Source organism: Podarcis tiliguerta (genome assembly GCF_965153285.1).
Source record: "Podarcis tiliguerta genome assembly, chromosome: 4".
NCBI lineage: Eukaryota > Metazoa > Chordata > Lepidosauria > Squamata > Lacertidae > Podarcis > Podarcis tiliguerta.
Window position 1 is genome coordinate 5,677,210 of NC_139537.1, and position 22,922 is coordinate 5,700,131.

General features: G+C 45.9%; 2 protein-coding genes across 2 annotated transcripts in view; one reads left to right on the plus strand and one right to left on the minus strand.

Annotated features, from left to right (window-relative positions):
* The window catches only part of LOC310676834 (tigger transposable element-derived protein 1-like), a gene marked incomplete at its 3' end in the record, with an annotated part of 1,439,559 nt that overhangs the window by 1,296,207 nt on the left and 120,430 nt on the right, over positions 1-22,922 (plus strand). The gene's annotated exons all lie outside the window — the stretch shown is intronic.
* On the minus strand, positions 8,179-11,346 carry LIPT2 (lipoyl(octanoyl) transferase 2). Its single transcript, XM_083436869.1, has 2 exons — positions 10,803-11,346; positions 8,179-8,818 (listed from the first exon to the last, which is right to left on the minus strand). The coding sequence occupies exons 1-2, from the start codon at positions 11,302-11,304 to the stop codon at positions 8,586-8,588; spliced, it is 735 nt and encodes a 244-aa protein (XP_083292995.1). The 5' UTR covers positions 11,305-11,346; the 3' UTR covers positions 8,179-8,585.

Sequence of the window (22,922 nt, forward strand, 5' to 3'; positions counted from 1 at the left end):
TCGCCTTGTTTCGCCATCCTAGGCTTCATCAGTAGAACAGGCTGTAGGTAATGCAAAGAAATGCAATAGCGTAATCTCACAGCGCAGGAGAGACCTGCCGCTTGCATGTGTTTTCAGGATCCCATAGAGTCTGCGGCACATGAAAAACAAAAGCAAAAACTCTTATTCATGCTTTCTTTTTCTATATATCTAAAAAAATGTTTAGTGGTACTGTACTCTGACTCAAGAAAACCACCATTTTATAGTTCAGATTGGGGGAAATGAATACAGTAAATGGACAAAACTACTAAGATTCACAAAATGTTTAGGGATATGTGCAGCGCCGGATTTATGTATAAGCTAAACAAGCTATAGCTTGGGGCCCCACTCAGTTAAAATCGTTAGTCAGATTGGAATATCTCTTGTAGTTTAAGATTAATTCTGGACATGACAGAAGAGGTAAAGGGTTTGGATGATCATAAAAGATGCCAGAGTCATTGATTAATGATAGGACCCACATAGGGGAGGGTGGAAGTCCAGGAGATTCTTTGGAATCTTGTTTCTTGTTTCTATGATTTGTGTTTGATATATCTCTGTAAAATGTTAAGTTGAAAAACCAAAGAAATAAATTAGAGAGAGTGCACAGTGCCTAGTTAAACTGTGGAACTCCCTGCTGCAGCACCAACCTGGGTGGCTTTAAAAGAGGATTAGACCATACAATTGTATGGGGGAAATACGGAATAACAGATACAACTTTGCTTAAAATGTATATAGGAAGTGCAGCGTAAGCGATGGAAGTCAATTAATGAAATTTTATTATTGAGATATCTGTAGAATAAATTTGGAATAAAGTCTTCCAACTTTTCTTCTTCTTCTTTTTCTTCTTTTCCTCCTTTTTTTTCCTTTTCCTTTTCTTCCTTTCTTCCTTTTTTGTTCTTTTCTATATATGTGTGCTTATCTGAAATATACATGTATGTATGTATTTGCAATATTTTGCTTATATTTTGTAATATGTTATTTAAAAAAAATAATTTCCAATCTTCTCTAAAAAAATAAAAAAATAAAAAAGAGGATTATACAAACTCGAGGAGGAGAATTCTGCCAACGATGGCTCTGTTCTGCGCTCCACAGTCGGAGGCAGCGATGCTTCGGAATCCCAGTTGCTAGAAATCCACAGGGAGACGATTGCTCTGGTGGCAGAATCCTGCTTGCTGGTTTTCCACAGAAAACTGTTCAGCTGCTGTGAGATCAGGATGCTGGAGTAGACGAGCCACTGGCCTGATCCGGCAGGCTCTTCTGATGTTACGATACGATAATCTTTATTGTCATTGTCCCATACAGAACAATGAAATTGAAAAAATCTACATCAGACATTCAAAACCAACAAGCCTGGTCTCCCAGCTATCCCAGCCTGGTTAGCCCCCTAAAAACTCTGATACCCCATAATTAAATACAATATACTCCCATAGAGACTACCTTACACTGCGTTTAAAACCAAAATCGCATTTGGATAGAAACTGTTTCTCAGACGGCTAGTCCTGGTCTTTATAACCCTGTACCTTCTTCCAGAAGGCAGAAGCTGAAAGAGATCATTTCCGGGGTGCGCACTATCCTGCGCTATCTCTGCAGCTTTCTTATGGCACCTGGAAGCGTAGATTTGATCCAAGGTGGGAAGAGTGCGCTCAATTATTCTCTCCGCAGTCTTTACAACCCTGGACAGCATTGCTTTTTCCCCTGACCGTGCAGCTCGCAAACCACACACACAGACCATAAGTTAATACACTCTCCACAGCCCAATGGTAACATGCCATCAACAGGTCCTTTGAGAGATTGTTCTCATACTTTGCAATGTGCTTCTGGTCTCACTCCTGTTTGCCCCACATCAGGGTCTGTATCAGGCCTGCCCTGCAGTGGTGAGCATGGCGGTTGAGTGAACGTCAGAGTTTCACTTGATTGACATTCATGCAGACATGTCCTAAGCCACCGCCTCAGTCCCTGTCTTATTTTTTCCTCCTGCAAGATGGCAGGGCTAAATTACTGCCTGGATTTAGGAGTTAAATCTGCAGTTGCGGTGCATATTCCGGGCTACATACCTGGGACGACTTACGCAATTGTGAGGCATGTCTCAGCTGCACTACAAGGTCCTGACCTCATCTTCCCTCTGAACAGGAGCGGCCGCTCCCGTTCCTAGAAGCCATAAATGTGGTGCAATGGCAAGGATGGGTTATTTTGCAATGGAGCAGAGGTCAAGAGACTCCTGGCTGTTTCGCGAAGCAACAATAGTGGTGCATCTCAATCCTCAGAAACTGTCAGGGAACTGCCATCAGTGTCCGAGGAAGAGAGCAAGCTCCGAAGGGATCCCAGAGAGCGTCCCGGGAGTGGGAGGGGCAGCCCATCTTCTGGGGGAGAGAATCAGCGTAGCTCCAGTGGAGAAGGGAGGGGGGAGATGGGGGAATCGGCGAGGCGGTCCCATGACTCCTTGCCTGGGACCAGCGGGGAGAGGAAGGGTCCTCCGCTGCCTACGCCCTCCTTGCGCAGAAGGCTTCCGCGCAGGGAGAGTAGGCGGAGACTGGGCGTCGTAGAACTTCTTTGCTGAAAGAAGTTTAAGAAATGCTCATTGACGGATTCTGCCAGCAATTGAGACGGTCACGGGCGAGTGGCTGCCCAGACAGGAAAGTTTCACTCAGGCAACCCAGCCAGATGTTGGGACAAGCTTACGCACGAGCAACCCCTAGAACCATTACAGAAACCACTAGTTCCGCTAGCTGAGAAAAATGGGGCTGATAAAATGCTTTTAAATGAAAGCGATCTGAGGTTGAGTTAAGTTTGACCGAAAGCAGGAACCCCTGCAAGCTGTTTGGGGGTGCCTAGCCAGATCGGAGACATATAGTCCAATCCCAGATTTACATATAAGCTAAACAAACTATAGCTTAGGGCCACACTCTCTTGGGGGCCCCAAAAAAAATTAAAGGGGGGGGGGAAATGGATGTACATTTCCAAAATGTAAAATAAAAAACAAATAAAATCACACCAACATACAGCAGCTATGGGATGCGGGTGGCGCTGTGGGTTAAACCACAGAGCCTAGGGCTTGCCAATCAGAAGGTTGGCGGTTCGAATCCCTGCGATGAGGTGAGCTTCCGTTGCTCGGTCCCTGCTCCTGCCCACCTAGCAGTTCAAAAGCACATCAGAGTGCAAGTAGATAAATAGGTACCGCTCCGGCGGGAAGGTAAACAGCGTTTCCGTGTGCTGCTCTGGTTCACCAGAAGTGGCTTAGTCATGCTGGCCACATGACCCAGAAAAACTGTCTGTGGACAAACGCTGGCTCCCTCGGCCAGTAAAGCGAGATGAGCGCCGCAACCCTAGAGTCGTCCACGACTGGACCTAATGGTCAGGGGTGTCTTTACCTTTACCTACAGCAACAGTGTTTTGTGTTGTGTAGGCTACTGTGATGTAAGTAAGGGGCCCCACCTGCTAGCCTGCTCCCAAAAATATCACTGGTTCACTCCTTTCTATATATAGGGTGCCTACATTCTGCATGGACTGATTGCATGGCAACATGTGCAAACGGCTTCAGATACCTATTAGGTCCATAAACTACCATACAGCATATATTCAACAACAAAAAACAACAGGGACAATTTGTTGTTGACAAAGGACAGCTGGACATTACCTTCAGTAGCTTAGGGCCTCATCAAACCTAAATCTGGCCCTACATGCATATTTAGAATCATTGAATTGTAAAGTTGGAAGGGACACCAACCCACTGCAAGGCAGGAATTTACTTGGCAGTAAAGCCCACTTTTTTCAAAGACGCTTACCTCCAGGTAACTGTGCACAGGATGAGGGACACGGGTGGCGCTGTGGTCTAAACCACTGAGCCTTGGGCTTGCCGATCGGAAGGTCAGTGGTTCGTATCCCTGTGAGAGGGTGAGCTCCCGTTGCTCAGTCCCAGCTCCTGCCAACCTAGCAGTTCAAAAGCACGCCAGGGCAAGTAGATAAATAGGTACCACTGCAAAGGGAAGGTAAAAAAACAAAAAAATGTGCACAGGATTGTAGCGCCCATGAGGCAAACCGGGACAAACCTCAGGCATCTTCTGAAAGATCTGCTGTTTATAGACAGGCCTTCACAATGAGTTTCTATTTTTTAACCAACTCGTAATGATTTTCATTATGTTTTATGGGTATTTGTATGAACTGATTATATGGCCACGCTGCAAGCCACAGCGATACACTTTATAAAATTGTGGCTCAATTATGTTTAAATAAATGATGCTACTCTTTACTCAGGGACCCCTTGCAATTTGCTTGGATTTTCGCCCACATTCCTGTGGGAAATTGATGATAAGCCTTAGTGCCACTTACTCAAGAATCCCCAACTTTCTCTCAACAGAAGAAGCCTCAAGGAAACACAATTGCTGAAAGCTTTAAAAAGAACGCCATAAAAAACAAAACAACCCCCACCATTGTACTCTTCTAAGCAAGCCACTGGCTATATGCCATGATCCTCTGGCCAAGCCTGACCTGGTATTAAAAAAACCAAACCCATATAATTCATCTAATAAATAATGTCAGATAAATCAAAGTGTCAAATGGTAGAGATGGGAAGGGCAGAAAGAGAGCATTCTTCACTGGAACGACATTTAGTTCCATTTAAGGAGCAGAGGTGAAAGGGAAAGCTTTTTTAATCGGGGTTTTTGAACAAATGTTGACTTTGGACCTCTTCACCTCCACCTTAATTCTTGTACACACATATTTTAACAATCACCTTCTGATTGAGAAGCGATGCTCTAACATTCACAAGCTAGCAAGGTTTTTGCAGAGCTGAAACCTGTGAAGTTATAAAAGTTTGTAGCGATTCTTCCACACTTTAAAAAAATATTTGTTTTAGACCCTTCAGAAAAGCCCACTGTGAACTGTTTGCAAGGCACCTTGAGCATCACTTGCCTTCATAGCAATCTTCATGGCGATCCACGTTCCCAGCCATCTCCAATGAGGTGTCCAGTGGCGTTTGCTGCAAGTTCATGGGATCGGTTTCAATCAATGACGTGGACAAGTTCCTCGCAACGATGTGGCTAGCAGTGTGTCTGCCCCCTTGACCCTTTGGGCTTATTAAAGCTTGCCAAGGGGATGTGAGCAGGTGGCTACGGCATGTAGTCAATGTGTTAGGGAAGGAATGGTCTCAGCTGTCCCGAAAGACACCATCTCACCACTCCAGAAAATCTGTTGGTTGGTGTTGACCTTTAAAGCCCTAAACGGCCCAATATACCTGAAGGAGCGTCTCCACCCCCATCGTTCTGCCCAGACACTGAGCTCCAGCTCCGAGGGCCTTCTGGCGGTTCCCTCCCTGCGAGAAGCCAAGTTACAGAGAACCAGGAAGAGGGCCTTCTTGGTAGAGGCGCCCGCCCTATGGAACGCCCTCCCATCAGATGTCAAAGAGATAAACAACTACCTGACATTTAGAAGACATCTGAAGGGAAGTTTTTAATGTGTGACATTTTAATGTATTTTTAATCTTTGTTGGAAGCTGCCCAGAGTGGCTGGGGAAACCCAGCCAGATGGGCGGGGTACAAATAAATTACTACTACTACTGCCTAATCCCAAAGACCCATTTCAAGAAGGCGGTTGACAGGGTTGCGTGGTGATACTTGCCAAGTACTCATGGAACAGATTGTCTCAACGTATTTCAATGTGGGTTCATGCCTAGTTATGGGGCCGAATTGGCTTTGGTCGCCTTGATGGATTACCTTTCTCGAGAGAAGGATCGTGTCTTTGTGGCACGGCTCCTTTCTGCACCATTTGGGGAAATATCAGACACTCAGAGCCACATGAGAAGTATGCCTCTTCCTCCCCACAACACTGTTGCCTTTCCAGAAGGGAAGAAGTACAGTGGTACCTTGGTTTAAGAACAGCTTAGTTTATGAACAACTTGGATTAAGAACGCTGCAAACCCGGAAGTAGGTGTTTTGGTTTGTGAACTTTTCCTTGGAAGCAGAATACGTTCTGCTTCCTGTTGAGTGTGTTCCATTTGTAAACTGAGTCCCCCGCGGCTATGGGAAAGCACGCCTTGGTTTAAGAACGGACTTCCAGAACGGATTAAGTTCGTAAACCAAGGTACTTCTGTACTGTGTTCTCCTGCCTTATGGGCTGGGGGGTTCCCTTGTTATCTCCCCAAAAGGCAACATACATAAAGAAAGAAAAGTTTCCCACCCCATTCCTCTACCTGGACACAGGTATTTCTTTGTTATCCAGAAGGGATTCAGAAGCAGAGCTGGGAAAACATTTTGCCATTAGCCAGAAACATTTTTGCTCTGCCAAGCATTTTTAGAGAATACATTTTATTCGTTGTTGGGTCATTTGCTCTTGTACGCTACCATTTTATGTTGTATGTTATGATTTTTGTTGTATGTTTTCAGTTTTATTTGTTGTGTGCTGCCACAGTATTATGTGCTATTACGGCTCATAAATACCTTTATAGATACAAGAATAAAACGCTTCCTATGAGAGTAGTTGAGTGTCGACCATCAAACTTAGTTAGAGCCTCCCATCTTTCCTGCTGCCAGACAGACCCAAATTTCCTTTTCCCCATACACTAATACTTGTCAGGTTAGGGCTGCAGCCTCTGAATCCCAAAACATGTCTTCATCTGGCACCACCCAGCTATTATGAAAATCATTTTATTCTGGATGTGGGATTCTAGAATATCTTAGCCCTTGCAGATCAGAACTGCAATGACATTGGTAAGAATGCCGTCAAGTAGTGGAACTAATCTACTTATCTAGCATTCTTTAACCACCTCAGTTGTGACCACAGAAAGGGGACCTGAAAGCATGCTTCAGGTGTCCCAGAAGAAATATATATATGGCAGCCACTGGCCTTTCAATTAGAACAATGAAAATATTTCATATTAACTTGTCTCAGGAAGCTGTACATACTCTTAAGGCTGCAATCCTAAACCCATTTACTAGAGGAAGTCCTGTGGTTTACTTCTGAGTAAGCATTTTTCGGATCACATTGTACTGCCAGAATATAAATTTACCCTAGTGAATAAAGAGTGGAAATACTGGACAAGGAAACCCGCAGGAACAGTTGAATGACACCCACGGAAAAAGATGGCTTTATAGATTATTTAGGGACACGGGTGGCGCTGTGGGTAAAAGCCTCAGCGCCTAGGACTTGCCGATCGAAAGGTCGGCGGTTCGAATCCCCGCGGCGGGGTGCGCTCCCGTCGCTCAGTCCCAGCGCCTGCCAACCTAGCAGTTCAAAAGCACCCCTGGGTAAATAGGGACCGCTTACTAGCGGGAAGGTAAACGGCGTTTCCGTGTGCTGCGCTGGCTCGCCAGATGCAGCTTGTCACGCTGGCCACGTGACCCGGAAGTGTCTGCGGACAGCACTGGCTCCCGGCCTCTAGAGTGAGATGAGCGCACAACCCTAGAGTCTGGCAAGACTGGCCCGTACGGGCAGGGGTACCTTTACCTTTTATAGATTATTTATTCTGTTAGTTTACTGGGGATGGGAGGGGGGAGAGGCGATTGGGAAAATTCAAAGTGTCTTAATCCATGTTAAGCGTTCTCCAAACATTTTTTGGGGGGGGAACCTTCAACATGTTATCAGAGCGAACCCTGTTCCACTTCTACAATCATCTCTAAAATCACAAGGTCTATATTCTTTCTCTGTATACAGTTGTACCTCAGGTTACATACGCTTCAGGTTACATACGCTTCAGGTTACAGACTCCGCTAACCCAGAAATAGTACCTCGGGTTAAGAACTGTGCTTCAGGATGAGAACAGAAATCGTGCTCTGGCGGCGCGGTGGCAGCAGGAGGCCCCATTAGGTAAAGTGGTGCTTCAGGTTAAGAACAGTTTCAGGTTAAGTACGGACCTCCGGAACGAATTAAGTTCTTAACCCAAGGTACCACTGTACTAGATTCTGACCAAACTAAACCTCCTGAGGTATTTTTTGTTCCAGGAGACTTAGCTGGGTCAGAATCGAGTGTACACTTCTGGTCAATGAGCCACCATAGCGGCTAGAGGGCTGTGAAAATTTGTCTCCAGGACTTTTTAGACTCGTCTACCCAGGTACTATCTGAAAAATCTAAAACCAGAGGGGAACGTTGTGTTGCCAGGTGCGAAATATATTGGCATTATCTTCAACTCTCCTAACGGAAACAACTGAACAGAAACCCCATTATACCACAAACTATGAACACCTTTAATACCATCACAGCTTCCTGGAAACCGTAGTTTATTTGAGACGCTGAACAGTCCGTTGGAAATTCCTTGGGACTCTCCTTTCACAAAAAGGCAAAATTCCCAGGACTGGCTGGGAAAGGAATCTCCAACATTTCAAGTCTATGCAGCAGAACTGGATTGGCCCAGTCTCTCCAGACGTTGTTGAACTCCAGTTCCCATCATCCCCAGCCCACACGGCTAATGGGAGTTGTAACACAGTAATATCTGAAGGCACCACATTGGCAGCAGAAGACAAACCTCATACACAAAGGCACACAGAGATTTTCATGATTGAGTAGATCTTCTGTTGGGAACAGCACGGTGTGTTCCTAAGGAGCAGGCGGATATTAGGACAATTCATTCTCCCAAATTCCTAATTCTCTGTTGGAGAGCCTTCCATCAAAGTGCACTTGAACACCTCTTGAAAGGCAGCCAGAAAAGGCTCTGTGGCTTCTTCAACCGAAACGTGTCTCTGGAGTTCTCTGCTCAGAGAGGTCACCTCCTTCCCCTCCAGCCCACAAGGAACAATGTGGTCAAACCACGTCAAGTCGGTGCAGCAGTTCAGAGCCAAACCGTGTGAGGTGATATGCCTTCCACAGTGGATGCCTGGAGAGCGAGACAAGAGAGATGCATTAAACTTACTGGGAAGGGAGAGCAGCCGTCGATTTATCAAGTGCTGTGCTGCAATACAGTGGTACCTTGGTTCTCAAACTTAATCCGTTTCGGAAGTCTGTTCCAAAACCAAAGCGTTCCAAAACCAAGGCACACTTTCCCATAGAAAGTAATGCAAAATGGGTTAATCTGTTCCAGACTTTTAAAAACAACTGCTAAAACAGCAATTTAACATGGATTTTACTATCTAACAAGACCACTGGTCCATAAAAATGAAAGCAATAAACAGTGTACTGCAGTCACACAATCAATCAATCAGTAGCTGAACTGGGTTCCACGCAGACACAAAAACAAAATGAAGAGAGCTGCAAAAACAAAAACGCAAAATAAATAGCAAAAACAGACAGACCTCAGCGTAACACTCAAAACGGAAGTGTGGCACTCAAAACAGAAGCGTAACACTCAAAACGGAGCATTTCCAGCTTCCAAAAAAAGTTCGCAAACTGGAACACTTAACTTCCAGGTTTGCAGTGTTTGGGTTCCAAGTTGTTTGAATACCAAGGCATTTGAGAACCAAGGTACCACTGTACTGAAGAAAACTACTGCATGGAGTAACCTCAGAGTGAACACCGGAATAAATCAACTTCCAGCAAACTAATAACCCTGCATTTAAAAGGTAGCAAAATTTAAGATTAGGGCTGCAATATTTAATTGACTCACCAGGAAAATGAATTAACTTACAAATAGTTTAATTGGCTAAAGGCTATCAGCATGTGTTAATGCTGTAAATGGCAAGTCCGAATTTAAGAAAGGAATGTTCCCTCCAGCGTTTGTTTCTCTCACACACTGGAGGGAAGAATTATTCTAAGATGATGCCTGGAAGACATGTCTGCATCACCCAAAAGTGAACAAAAGATGTGTCTTCCTTCAGGATAGTCAGATCGGTCCATTTCCACCCCATGATATACTGTATAGCTGTAGATGCTGATAGATACAGGTATAGCCATAGATATACATAGGTATAGCTATACCAGTAGATAGATATGATAGATATGATATATAGATATAGACATATATATAGAAATAGAAATAGAAATGGCTATGGCTATAGCTAGATATAGACATAGCCCTAGATAGATATAGAAAAAGACAGCCATATAGATAGGGATATAGATATGGATATAGATATGGATATAGCCCTAGGTAGATATATGACCGATATAGACATACATACAGATATAGACATATAGACATATATATACACACACACACACAGAGAGAGAGAGAGAGAGAGAGAGAGACATATAGACATACACAGATAGATATGTATCTATATATGTTCCTATCTCTCTCTATATATATCAGTTTGGGTATGGCCCTAGATAGATATAGATATACTGTAGAAATAGAAATAGATGTAGATAGCTAGAGAAAGAGAGAGAGATGGCTATAAATATAGACATAGATATAGCCCTAGGTAGATATGATATGATTTATATAGATAGATAGGTAGGTAGGTATAGAGATAGATATGGCTATAGATATGGATATAGATATAGCCCTAGGTAGATATAGAAAAAGATAGCCATATAGATAGGGATATAGATATGGATATAGCTCTAGTTAGATATATGACATATATAGAGACAGAGATAGATCTATACTGTATAGATACCTATAGATAGATATGGATGTGGATATGGGTATAGCCCTAGGTACATATAGATAGCCATAGATATATATACAAAGAGAGAGAGAGAGATGGAAATATAGATATTACCCTAGATTGATATTTTATTTATATATAGATACACACATATACATATACATATGTATACATACACACAGGTATAGCAAGATATAAATATATAGACAGGTATAGCAAGATAGATATGGTTATAGACATGGATGTGGGTATAGCCCTAGGTAGAGAGAGCTATGCCTTCTGGAGGAGAGAGATTTCTCTCCTCTCACCCACCGATGGCGCAGACCTTCCTCCCTCGGAGCCAGACGCCGGTGCAGGGCGGCGGCAGGGCGGCGGCTTGCGGGAGGCCGAGCCTGCGGCAGGCGGCCACGGCCACGCTCTCCAGGGCAGCCACGTAGCCCCGCACGGGCAGCCCGAAGCGCCGCAGGTCCAGCACCGGGTAGGCCACCAGCTGGCCGGGCCCGTGGAAGGTGGCCAGGCCGCCGCGGGGGACGCGCTCGAAGCCGGCGCCCAGCGCCCTCAGCCGCCGCTCCTCCTCCGCCGCCGCCTCCGCCGAGGCCCGCCGGGCGTCCAGGCCGCGCAGCCCCACCGTGAAGACGGGGCCCGACGGCTCCCACAGCAGCAGCCGGTGCGGCGCCTCAGAGGAGGAGGAGGAGGCCGAGGCCTCGCGGTGGCGCCTCACGCAGCGGCCCTGCGCCGCCAGGGAGTCCAGGTAGGCCGCGCGGCCGAGGCGCAGCACCCGCACCGCGGGGTCCGCCGCGCACGGAGGCCGCATCCGGCAGCAGGGGTCCGGCGGCACGGGAGAAGGAGGAGGAGAAGGGCAGAGGCGGATCCCCCCGCTTCGGAGGAGAAAGGAAGGAGAAGTTCTGGCTCAGGCCGCGAGAGGGCTCCTGGGCGCGTGCAGAGTGCACACGACGACGCCTGGGGGTGGGGTGGGGGGTTTATTATGGCTGCGGCTGCTACTGATGGTAGCAAAAGATCAGTGCAGAACTTCGCTGCCTTAAAACAAGTTATGGGGATCTGTTATGCAAAAGCTCATCGAAAGTCCACGTGTATCCTTCACGATGTGCGTCTACTCGCTTCTGTTTACTACAAACTTTTATATAGCTCCAAAACTTCTAAAACTCTTACAGTGCCTTTAGGGAGCTAGCCAGGTGGCTTGCAGCACTTTAAAAGGCCTAAAAGAATAATAAAATGATCTAAAAGTAGCTTTTACTGACCATTTTCCAGATAATAAAACTTCACTTGCGGAACTTCCAGCCTAAGCTGGTTCTGGGGTGAGCCTCACACATGCCCTGATGGTGCTTCTTTCAAGAGACTCACACTGTGCACTCCAAGATAAAACAAACAGGAGCTAAGCCAGGGGTCAGTAACCTTTTTCAGCAGGGGGGCCGGTCCACTGTCCCTCAGACCTTGTGGGGGGCTGGACTATTTTTTTTGGGGGGGTGAACAAATTCCTATGCCCCACAAATAACCCAGAGACGCATTTTAAATAAAAGCACACATTCTGCTCATGTGAAAACACGCTGATTCCCGAACTGTCCGCGGGCCGGATTGAGAAGGCGATTGGGCCGGATCCGGCCCCCGGGCCTTAGTTTGCCTACCCATTAGCTAAGCAGTGTTCATTATCCCATGCCGTACTGTGGCTCTCTGGGTCCCGTTGATTCTTTCAGTCTGCAGACAGCGCAGATTGCAGAAGGGCAATAGCTCAGCGGAACCTTCTGCATCTGCTTTGCAGGCAGAAGTTCACAGGTTCAGTGCGTGGCATTTCCAAGTAGGGCTCTAATGTCCCCTGTCTAAAATCATGGAGCCCTGCTGCCTGTCAGTGTTGACAGTACTAAGCTAGATGTTAAAGGTAAAGGACCCCTGAATGGTTAAGTCCAGTCAAAGGCAACTATGGGGTTGCGGCTCTCATGTCGCTTTCAGGCCGAGGGAGCCGATGTTTGTCCACAGACAGCTTTCCGGGTCATGTGGCCAGCAGGACTAAACTGCTTCTGGTGCAATGGGACACCATGATGGAAACCAGAGTGCACGGAAACGCCGTTTACCTTCCTGCCGCAGCGGTACCTATTTATCTACTTGCCCTGGCGTGCTTTTGAACTGCTAGATTGGCAGGAGCTGGGACAGGGCAACGGGAGCTCACCCTGTCACAAGGATTTGAACCACCAATCTTCCGATCAGCAAGCCCAAGAGGCTCAGTGGTTTAGACCACAACGCCACCCACATCCCCTGAGTTAGATGTATCAAGAGTCTGATTCAGTATGAGGCAGATTATTACGTTTCCGTATACATCTGCCCTCTGCCGCTAAGAGGATTACTTGCATCATAGAAGCCATAGGATTGGAAAGGGACCCCAAGCATGGTTTAGTCTAGCGCCTAATCACAGCTAAAGAATCCCTGGCAGATAGCCATCTAACCTCTGCGTAAAAACCCGCAATGAAGAAGCGTTCACCACCTTCTGAGGTACGTAGTCTGTTCCACTGTTGAATGGCTCTTACTATCGGACAGTTCTTCCTAACTTTTAGTCAGAATTTTCTTCTTTGTAACTTGAATCCAATGAAGCAGCAGAAAACAAGCTTGCTCCATCTTCCATCTTTGAGATATTTGAAGATGGCTATCCTATCACATGGGACACGGGTGGCGCTGTGGGTTAAACCACAGAGCCTAGGGCTTGCCGATCAGAAGGTCGGTGGTTCGAATCCCCGCAACAGGGTGAGCTCCTGTTGCTCGGTCCCAGCTCCTGCCAACCTAGCAGTTTGGAAGCACGTCAAAGTGCAAGTAGATAAATAGGTACCGCTCTGGTGGAAAGCTAAACGGTGTTTCTGTGCGCTGCTCTGGCTCGCCAGAAGCGGCTTACTCCTGCTGGCCACATGACCCGGAAGCTGTACGCCGGCTCCCTCAGCCAATAAAGTGAGATGAGCGCCGCAACCCCAAAGTCATCCGCAACTGGACCTAATGGTCAGGAGTCCCTTTACCTTTATCCTATCACATCTCAATCTTCTCTTCAGGCTGAACATACCCAATTCCCTCAACTGTCCCTCATATTGCTTGGTTTCTAGACCCTTATATCTTGGTTGCCCTTTTCTGCACATGTTCCAGCAGTATCCTCCTGAAAATGTGGTTCCCACAACTGGACACAGGACTCCAGGTGTGATCTGACCAAGGCATGATAGAGCAGGACTATTATTTGTCCTTGGTTAACTTGGTTAAGGGGTGATATGATAGCCATGTTCAAATATATAAAAGGATGTGACATAAGAGGAGGGAGAAAGGTTGTTTTCTGCTGCTCCGGAGAAGCGGACACGGAGCAATGGATCCAAACTACAAGAAAGAAGATTCCACCTGAACATTAGGAAGAACTTCCTGACAGTAAGAGCTGTTCAACAGTGGAATTTGCTGCCAAGGAGTGTGGTGGAGTCTCCTTCTTTGGAGGTCTTTAAGCAGAGGCTTGACAACCATATGTCAGGAGTGCTCTGATGGTGTTTCCTGCTTGGCAGGGGGTTGGACTCGATGGCCCTTGTGGTCTCTTCCAACTCTATGATTCTATGATTTCCCTTGATCTGGACGCTAGACTTCTGTTGATGTAGCGTAGAATCACACTAGCTTTTTTTCTGTTGCACTGTTGACTCACCTAAACCTGTGGCCCACCAAGACCCCTAGATCCTTTGACATGCTCTGCTGTCAAGCCAGGTATCCCCCATTTTATATCTCTGCAGCTGGTTCTTCCTGCTCAAGTCTCCTGGAAGGTGCACATGCGGCATGGGAACCTTTGAACATCACAACCCCTGCATGTGAAGTCAGCAAGGCAAAGTAAGCGCTTTCTCGTGGAGTCTATAATGTCTCATCTTTTCCACTACAGTGGTACCTCGGGTTACAAACACTTTGGGTTACAGACTCTGCAAACCCGGAATTAGTACCTTGGGTTAAGAACTTTGCCCCAGGATGAGAACAGAAATCGTGGGGTGGCAGTGGGAGGCCCCATTAGTGAAAGTGCGCCTCAGGTTAAGAACGGTTTCAGGTTAAGAACGAACCTCCGGAACGAATTAAGTTTGTAATCAGAGGTACCACTGTACTTCCTAAAATACGTAAACCGTGCCGCAGACTGCAACAAGCATAAAGGAATGCGCTTCTGTCCGTTGTTTACTTTCTCACTCATTAAAAAAAGTAGGGGAGAAAGGACCGTAAGAAAGACTGTTAACTATGTTTATGAGAAAAGCGTTGTCCAAGACAACACCGGTAAAACTCATTGTTCCTAGTCAAATCTCACATAATACAACCAGGGCAAGTCCTCAAATACATCATTTGACTCCCTGTTCAGTTATGGATCCAGATAATGTCCGTCAGTGTTTCTCACAATAAACCTTGAAGACCTTTGTGTCAAGAGACAAATTGCCACCCGCCCTGCGGAAGTCCAAGCTACCAGGTGTTGGGCAAAAGGAAACTCTTCCAAAGGAATTGTCGCCATTCATTTGTATAGAGGCAGCTGCACACCCCTTTCCTTCCTTTCTGGTTTCTGCTTCTTGGTCAGGCTGGAAGCAAGGTGGGGGCCTTGAAAATCTCTCCACCTGGGGGTGGGGGCAAGGTCTGCTTAGCACCAGCTTTGGACAGGTAGCGATGGTTGCACAGGGCCGTTCCAGAGGGTCATCCTGGCTTTACGTGATTTTGTAAGGATAGCCAGGAGTGTAACCTCCACGTAAGATGAGATCTACCTATAATAAGGTGTTGGATGGCCACATCTCTTGGCTGAGACACCTTCCAAGCTCTGCTTAGTAGGAGCAGTATGGGGTGGGGGCATTGCCTGGGAGCTGTCCAGGGTCCTGATCTGCTTTGTGATCTGCCATGTTTGTCTTGTTTCCACTTCTCCTGGGAACCCCAGGGCATTACCGTAACTGCTGTCATGAATGAATAACACTTATTATGGACCATGGACCACAGCAGATTGAAACAAACAAACAAAAAACCCCAAGTGTCCAATTCCCCCCCCCCCAAAGTGCAAAGGTTGCTCTAAAACGAATATACAAAATGTATTAATATCCTTAGAATAAACAGAGCTTTTAAAACAGATAAGCATTGCTATTGCATTAAAAAAAAATGCCAAGATCAGGTGGCATTCAGGAATTGTTTCCAGGACACATTTCATACTCTCATTTTCTACTGCCAGTTTGCAGAAATGGAGTCCCAAGAATTTCCCTGTTATCTGGTGGCCTTTGTTGCAAATGAAGTCAATGCAGGCGCATCCCGGCTTGTTGCTTGCAACAGAAAGCCCAGTTTCTCCTCCCCGCCCCAGTACTTCATTCTCTTTCAAGAGGGCTCCAGAAAGTGTTCTCTGATATCAGCATAAACACACAAGTTGGTGTGCTGTGGAATCTTCCCGACTGCAGTCACTGATAACATTCATTCGGAATGCCATTTCGTTTGAAAGCTTTTCAATATTCCATTGCCATGGGGAATAACAAGTGTTTTTCAAATTGATGCTGGCGTAAGGCACCTGCTCACCATTTCGCTGTTCCTGAGGATGTGAGCGCAAACAACTGCTTTCAAAACCACACCTTTTTTTAAAAAAAATGGCAAAATTTCATATTTGTATACAGTGGTACCTCGGGTTAAGTACTTAATTCGTTCCGAAGGTCCGTTCTTAACCTGAAACTGTTCTTAACCTGAAGCACCACTTCAGCTAATGGGGCCTCCTGCTGCCACCACGCCGCCAGAGCACGATTTCTGTTCTCATCCTGAAGCACAGTTCTTAACCCGAGGTACTATTTCTGGGTTAGTGGAGTCTGTAACCTGAAGCGTATGTAACCTGAAGTGTATGTAACCCGAGGTACTACTGTAAATTTATATAAAAATGAAGGCTGGCACCAGGACTGAGTCTGGGCAAGGATCCCCGCTTCCAGCAAGCATAGCAAGTGGGGGGTCCAGGGCAGGCATCCCTATTTTTCCTCTATCCCAGGGGTCAGCAGTGTTGAGAGCCAGTGTGGTGTAGTGGTGAAGAGCGGTAGACTCCTAATCTGGTGAACCAGGTTTGCTTCCCTGCTCCTCCACATGCAGCTGCTGGGTGACCTTGGGCCAGTCACACTTCTCCGAAGTCTCTCAGCCCCACTCACCTCACAGAGTGTTTGTTGTGGGGGAGGAAGGGAAAGGAGAATGTGAGCCGCTTTGAGACTCCTTAAAGGGAGTGAAAGGCGGGATATCAAATCCAAACTCTTCTTCTTCTTTAGCAAACTTTTTCAGCAGGGGGCTGGTCCACTGTCCCTCAGAACTTGTTGGGGGCCAGACTATAATTTGAAAAAAAAAAATGAACGAAGTCCTATGCCCCACAAATAACCCATAGATGTGTTTTAAATAAAAACACACATTCTACTCATGTAAAAACACACTATTTCCCGGACCAACCACGGGCCAGATTTAGACAAGGATTGGGCCGAATCTGGCCCCTGGACCTTAGTTTGCCTACCCATGCTCTATTCCCCCCCCCCTTTTTTTTACATTTTCACTCAAGCAGCATGTGCTGTAAACATTTAATGTTGTAGGGGTTTATCCCTTCCAGTACCTGGGGTCCTGTGCCCAGTAAGGGTTGGAATCTAATTGAGGAGGTTGCTAGACTGGTCAGGCAATGACCTTAGCTGGCCATCAACATCTCGAAATAATCTCAGTTGCAAGAACTAAAACTAAGGGATGATGCCCTCCAGTCTAATGTGTGGGCTTTTCATCCACCACTGTCACCTGGCTGCTAGGTAGGAGAACAATAGCCAGAGCAGGGTGTGTGATCTGAGCTGGAAGCAGGTTGGTAGCTAGCCATGCTTGATCTGTGCTAATGGAGAAGCAAGATCTGTTTTGGCATCAATGCCTGGTTAAATGTAAAAAAGGTAAAGGCAAAGGACCCCTGGACTGTTAAGTCCAGTCAAAGGCGATTCTGGGGTTGTGGAGCTCATCTTGCCTTCAGGCCAAGGGAGTCAGCGTTTGTCCACAGACAGCTATCCAGGTCATGTGGCCAGCAGGACTAAACTGCTTCTGGCACAACGGAACACTGTGGCGGAAACCAGAGCACATGGAAACACCATTTACATTCCCACCGCAGTGGTACCTATTTATCTACTTGCACTGGTGTGCTTTCAAACTGTTAAATGTATGTGCAAATCAAACCTGGGTAAGTGCCTGGAACCCCTGGAGTCTCTGGGGTCGCATGTAACATTATTTACATGATTTATAGTACCCTCCTCCCCGGTTTGCACTAGCCAAAAGGTGGCTTACAGTAAAAACAAGTAGATCAAGAATACGTAACATCCATAACAGGAAAAAACACAGCTCGTTGCATTGAAAATGCACAACAATGACTAACAGCAGCAGTATCCACTCTCTTCCCCAAATGCCATGCAAAAAAGATGTGTCTTCCTGAAGCCAGGAGGAGATGAGGCCACACACACCTCATTAGGCAGAGAGAGTTCCACATGCAAAGAGTTTGTTTTCTCCAGCTCAGATAAGGTTTGTGAACACGCACAAATACGAGCCAACCCGCCTCGTTTCATTTGCGTGTGTTTATCGCCCAGTTATTTTCCTCCTTTCTGGAGGAAGCACCACATTTCATTTCCAAAATCAAAGGCCAACGTTTTTCCTCTCTGGCTGGCTGTGGGGAAGCAAGGACCGGACGCAGCGGCAGGAAGGTTGCGTGATCCAAACAGGTCAGGGTTCCTGTTCAAAATAGGAAGAGGGGAATGTTGTGGTCAGTTTACTGCCAACATCCTGCCTGTTATGCGGAGAGAGGTCTTGGTTCCAAGTCCTGCTGTGAAAGAGGCAGTTTGTTGTTCTTACAGATATAAAGGCGCAGATGGGGCTGTGATGAGTCCCTCCATTTAGATAATTTTTTTTAAAGGCATCAAGGAGAGGCAAGTTCCAAAGATGACTCGGTATACATTCTGCAGCCTGCTTTCCCCCTACCTTTTATTTCTAATAAAAGTTTCCCTATTTGATCACTAAAGTGTGTACAATTGCCAGCGTCAGAGTTCTCAATTCCTTGCCTGTCTAGATGCTTGAAATCCAGCTTACTGAATGAAATATACTCGGAGTCGAGAGTGGATTTCATGCTCTTTATTCAGCTCATAGTGGTGAGGAGGAATGGAATGTCTGCCTTATATACATTATTTACACAATGGGCCCCACGTGATTGGCTAATTCTGGGATTCTCCTGTAGGCCAATCAGGTTGCGGATTCCCTTCCACCTGGAGTTGATTGGGTGGCTCCTGTGGACCAACCAGACTGCTGCATTCTGGGTCCTATTGTTCTAGGACCAATCAGACTGCTGCATTCTAATCCTATTGTTCTAGGACCAATCAGACTGCTGCATTCTAATCCTATTGTTCTAGGACCAATCAGACTGCTGCATTCTGGATCCTATTGTTCTAGGACCAATCAGACTGCTGCATTCTAATCCTATTGTTCTAGGACCAATCACACTGCTGCATTCTGGATCCTATTGTTCTAGGACCAATCAGACTGCTGCATTCTAATCCTATTGTTCTAGGACCATTCAGACTGCTGCCTTTTGGATCCTATTCAACTCAGTACATAACACTGAACGTATAGGATCAGATTTGTGGGACACCGGCATGCTCTCCTGAGCTCTGGACGAGACTTGGGGAACATGGGCTTCCTTTACATTCTGTGTAAACTGTCACGGAGCTGTCTGGAAAAACTCCAAACAACTCTCAGTTCCCAGGATTCTTTGGGAGAAGCTATGATTGTTGAAAGCAGCACGGCACTGCTTTAAATGTCCCGTGCAGATGGGGCCACACCAACAAGGATTATCCATGAGAAAAATGTACTTGGCACCTTCTGTAGAAACAATATGGGCCAAGGAGCAGCTGAGGCTATGCGCCAACATGAACTGTGCAACTGAGGCCTCCATGCCTTGCCAAACCACCAGGAAGAATTCTGGATCAACTTCCTTCATGCTTCTTACAGGGCATGAAGATGAGAAGTCGGACGCAAACACGAACTTCCTCGCATTTCCTCTCTTCCCATCACTGTCTCAGGAGTGTAATTTGGGGTCAGCAAATACGCACATGGACCAGGGGGCATGGTGGAGAGCAGCAAAATCATCATTATTATTCTAGTAAGGAATCCAAGGGCTTCCGCAGCCCAGAGGACTGAATGACCCTTCTCTACCCAAAGCAGAATAGCATGATGCACAAGGCATTGGCAAATGGTGTGACACCCCTCCTTCCCGCCTAGCTCCGCTAAGCAGATGGTTATCTTGAATGGCAAGGTGCCATTTTGCTGGTATTTCTCAAGCTAGTTTGCTGATAGAGTGTTTTAGAAGATGCAAACAATTGCTGCAAAGTACGTTTCTAAGCACAATTCAAAGTGCTAGTGCTTACCTTTAAAGCGCCAAACGTCCTTTGCCCTGTATACCTGAAGGAACATCTCCATCCCCATCATCTAGCCCGGACACTGAGGTCCAGCACCAGGGGCCTTCTGTTGGTTCCCTCAGTACATTTCCGAGCACAATTCAAAGTGTTGGTGCTTACCTTTAAAGCCCTAAACGGCCTCAGCCCAGTATACCTGAAGGAGCGTCTCCACCCCCATCATTCTGCCTGGACACTGAGGTCCAGCTCCGAGGGCCTTCTGGTGGTTCCCTCGCTGCAAAAAGACACCCTCCCATCAGATGTCAAACAGATAAACAACTACCTGACAGATGGGTGGGGTACAGACAATTATTATTATTATTATTATTATTATTATTATTATTATTATTATTATTGCAATAAGTGAGATTACAGGGAACCAGGCAGAGGGCCTTCTCAGTAGTGGCAGCTGCCCTGTGGAACACCCACCCATCAGATTTCAAGGAAATAAACATCTGTCTGACTTTTAGAAGAAATCTGAAGGCAGCCCTGTACAGAGAAGTTTTTGTTGTTGTTTGTTGTTGTTGTTGATATTTTGCTGGAAGCCACCCAGAGTGGCTGGGGCAACCCAGTCCAATGGGTGGCATATAAATAATAAAATGATGATGTGCTTTGTTGGACATAACCTCCACAATCAGGGCCGGCCCAACACACTTTGCTGCCTGAGGCAAACAACAAGATGTTGCCTCTCTCCATCCATGTGCAAAAGCTGACTAGACTGGCAACTGAGGTTTCAAGCACATGACTTCCCCCCAAAGAATCCTGGGAACTGGAATTCACTGAGGGTGCTGGGAACTGTGCTTCTGTAAGGGGCAGATGACACTTCCTGGAATTCTTTGGGAGAAGCCATGTGCCTTAAAAGCACCGTGCGGATGTAACCTTAATCTCACTTCGGCATCCTCCATTGCCTCTAAGGGGAGCAGGGGAGCTTCAGGGGCCCAAGAAAGACTTCATGGCACACACTCAAAAGCTCTGTCCCCTCGCCACCCTTCAGCATTGGCTGCCTGAGGCAGCTGCCTCACATGGCCTCCTGGTAGGGCCAGCTCCATCCTTGGTGGACTTGGACCACATTCTCCATGCATCTAAAGTGATACAGTATGATACCACAGAATCGTAGAGTTGGAAGGGACCCCAAGAGGAATCTCAGCTAAAGCATTCAGGACAGATGGCCACCCAACCACTTGAAACTGTCATGCCCCCCCACCCTCCCCTCAAGGATGCCAAAAATTGTTAGGAGACTTCCTATTCCCCTCGCAGAGCTAGAGTCCCCAGAATCGCCTGGGTAGAGATTGCCTATTAAACCATAAAGGCTTCCAGTGGTGCAACTGGGCAGGTGCCCCAGATTCTGAGCTTTTGCTTTGAAAAGAAGCATGTCTGTAGCCCTGTGAGAAATAAAAATTTGAGGCATAGTGTGCAGCATCTTCTAGGTCGCATCTGTGAAAGGAGTGTGGTGTGGGCACGTTGTGATTTGTTCCTGGTACTGGGGAATGTTCCCTGTTATTATATACACAAAGTATCAAATGTGGTGACAGTAATAATAATACAGCAAAACAACAACACCACAAACTAGCTTATAAGTATGGCACCTTAGTATGCTTGTTGTTTGAATGCTTACAAGTCTATCTCTATTCTAGTTATTATTCTAGTAACTTTGGTTTTATACTTATAAGCCAGTTTGTGGTGGTGGTGTTTTGCTGCTCTGTTGTTATTAGACAGCAACATCATCTGCGTGTGTGTGATCTCCATAATCAGGACATAGCTGTCTTCCCATGGTAAATACTTTTTTAAAAAAATAAAATTTTATTAGATATTTATAATTGTAAAGAGAAAAACAATACATAAATTCAACAAACAATACATCGACAATAAGAAAGAAAAAACAATACAGCAATACAACATAAGAAAAAAGAGCAAAAACACATATCTAAATTTTTATATCCAAATCTTTCATTAGCTTATTTCCTCAACTTCCTCAACTTCCTCACACCTCCCTTTATTGTATTCTAGTTCAAATTATCTAATTCAACAAATCCTTTCCCTCTTCTTCAATTTTTGTTCTATAATTTATCTTAACACAATTTAACTTTCAATTTTCCAATTTAACACATTAACACTTAATATTCATATAATTCTTAATAACCCTTCTGCTAAAACCGTATAACTTCATTCCAATATACAGTACTTCTAACATTCATTAATTTTGCAATATTTCTGTAAATATACTTTAAATTTTTTCCAATCTTCCCATGGTAAATATAAGGCTGTTAAGAGTGGTTGTCTCTCTCATTTTGGGTTAAGCCGTTCCCCACAGCCAGCCATTTTGCCTTGTGCCATGCCTCCTCTGTGGAAGCTATTTATGTGAGCGGCACCCCCAGCCCTCTCAAAATTCAAAATGTGTCCGCTCTTCCAAAAAGTTGGCAGCCCTTGGGCTGATCCATAGGGACTCTAGTGTATGTTGTTAACACTAATTGAAATCCTTACCCGCCGAGTCAGGCAAAACCTCTTCATCTCCTGACCCAAACAGGGGTTCTCTTCAGAAGTCTCCAATAGGTTTCTTGTGACCAGGCCAATGGGCCAGCTTTTTAATTTCATTAACGGTGTGTCATAAGATACGCCACCCGTCATTGGCTCCTCAACCCATACAGCTCTTTCCCCCTCTACACACTACGGATTTGCTCTCTTAGGGACTCCCTTGTCCTGTGGGAATATCAATTCAAAGGGATCCCATTGAACGGCGCAATTGTCCCCAGTAGATTTCTAAGCAGGAGTTTGTGGAGCCAAGTTGGTCTGCTTCATCTTGAAGTCTCTCCAAGGAAATGGCTGCCTTTGTGAACCTTAATTTCTTTTTGCTGGTGCTGTTCCTGGCTATAGCTGCTGCTGTCTGTGAGTATCGGGCAATATCCCTCATCCCTTAATTTGTAGAGGGGTAACTATCAGTATCCCTTATCCCTTGACCTTAAAAAAAGAAATCAATCCCCTTTCCTCAAAGGAA

What these genes read in the sequence shown, in the direction of transcription:
- LIPT2 (XM_083436869.1), bottom strand. Translation starts at nt 11,304, where the DNA reads ATGCGGCCTCCGTGCGCGGCGGACCCCGCGGTGCGGGTGCTGCGCCTC. An exon ending in GAGGAAGGTCTGCGCCATCG is followed by an intron (nt 8,819 to 10,802) that starts GTGGGTGAGAGG and finishes CTCGCTCTCCAG; the next exon opens with GCATCCACTGTGGAAGGCAT.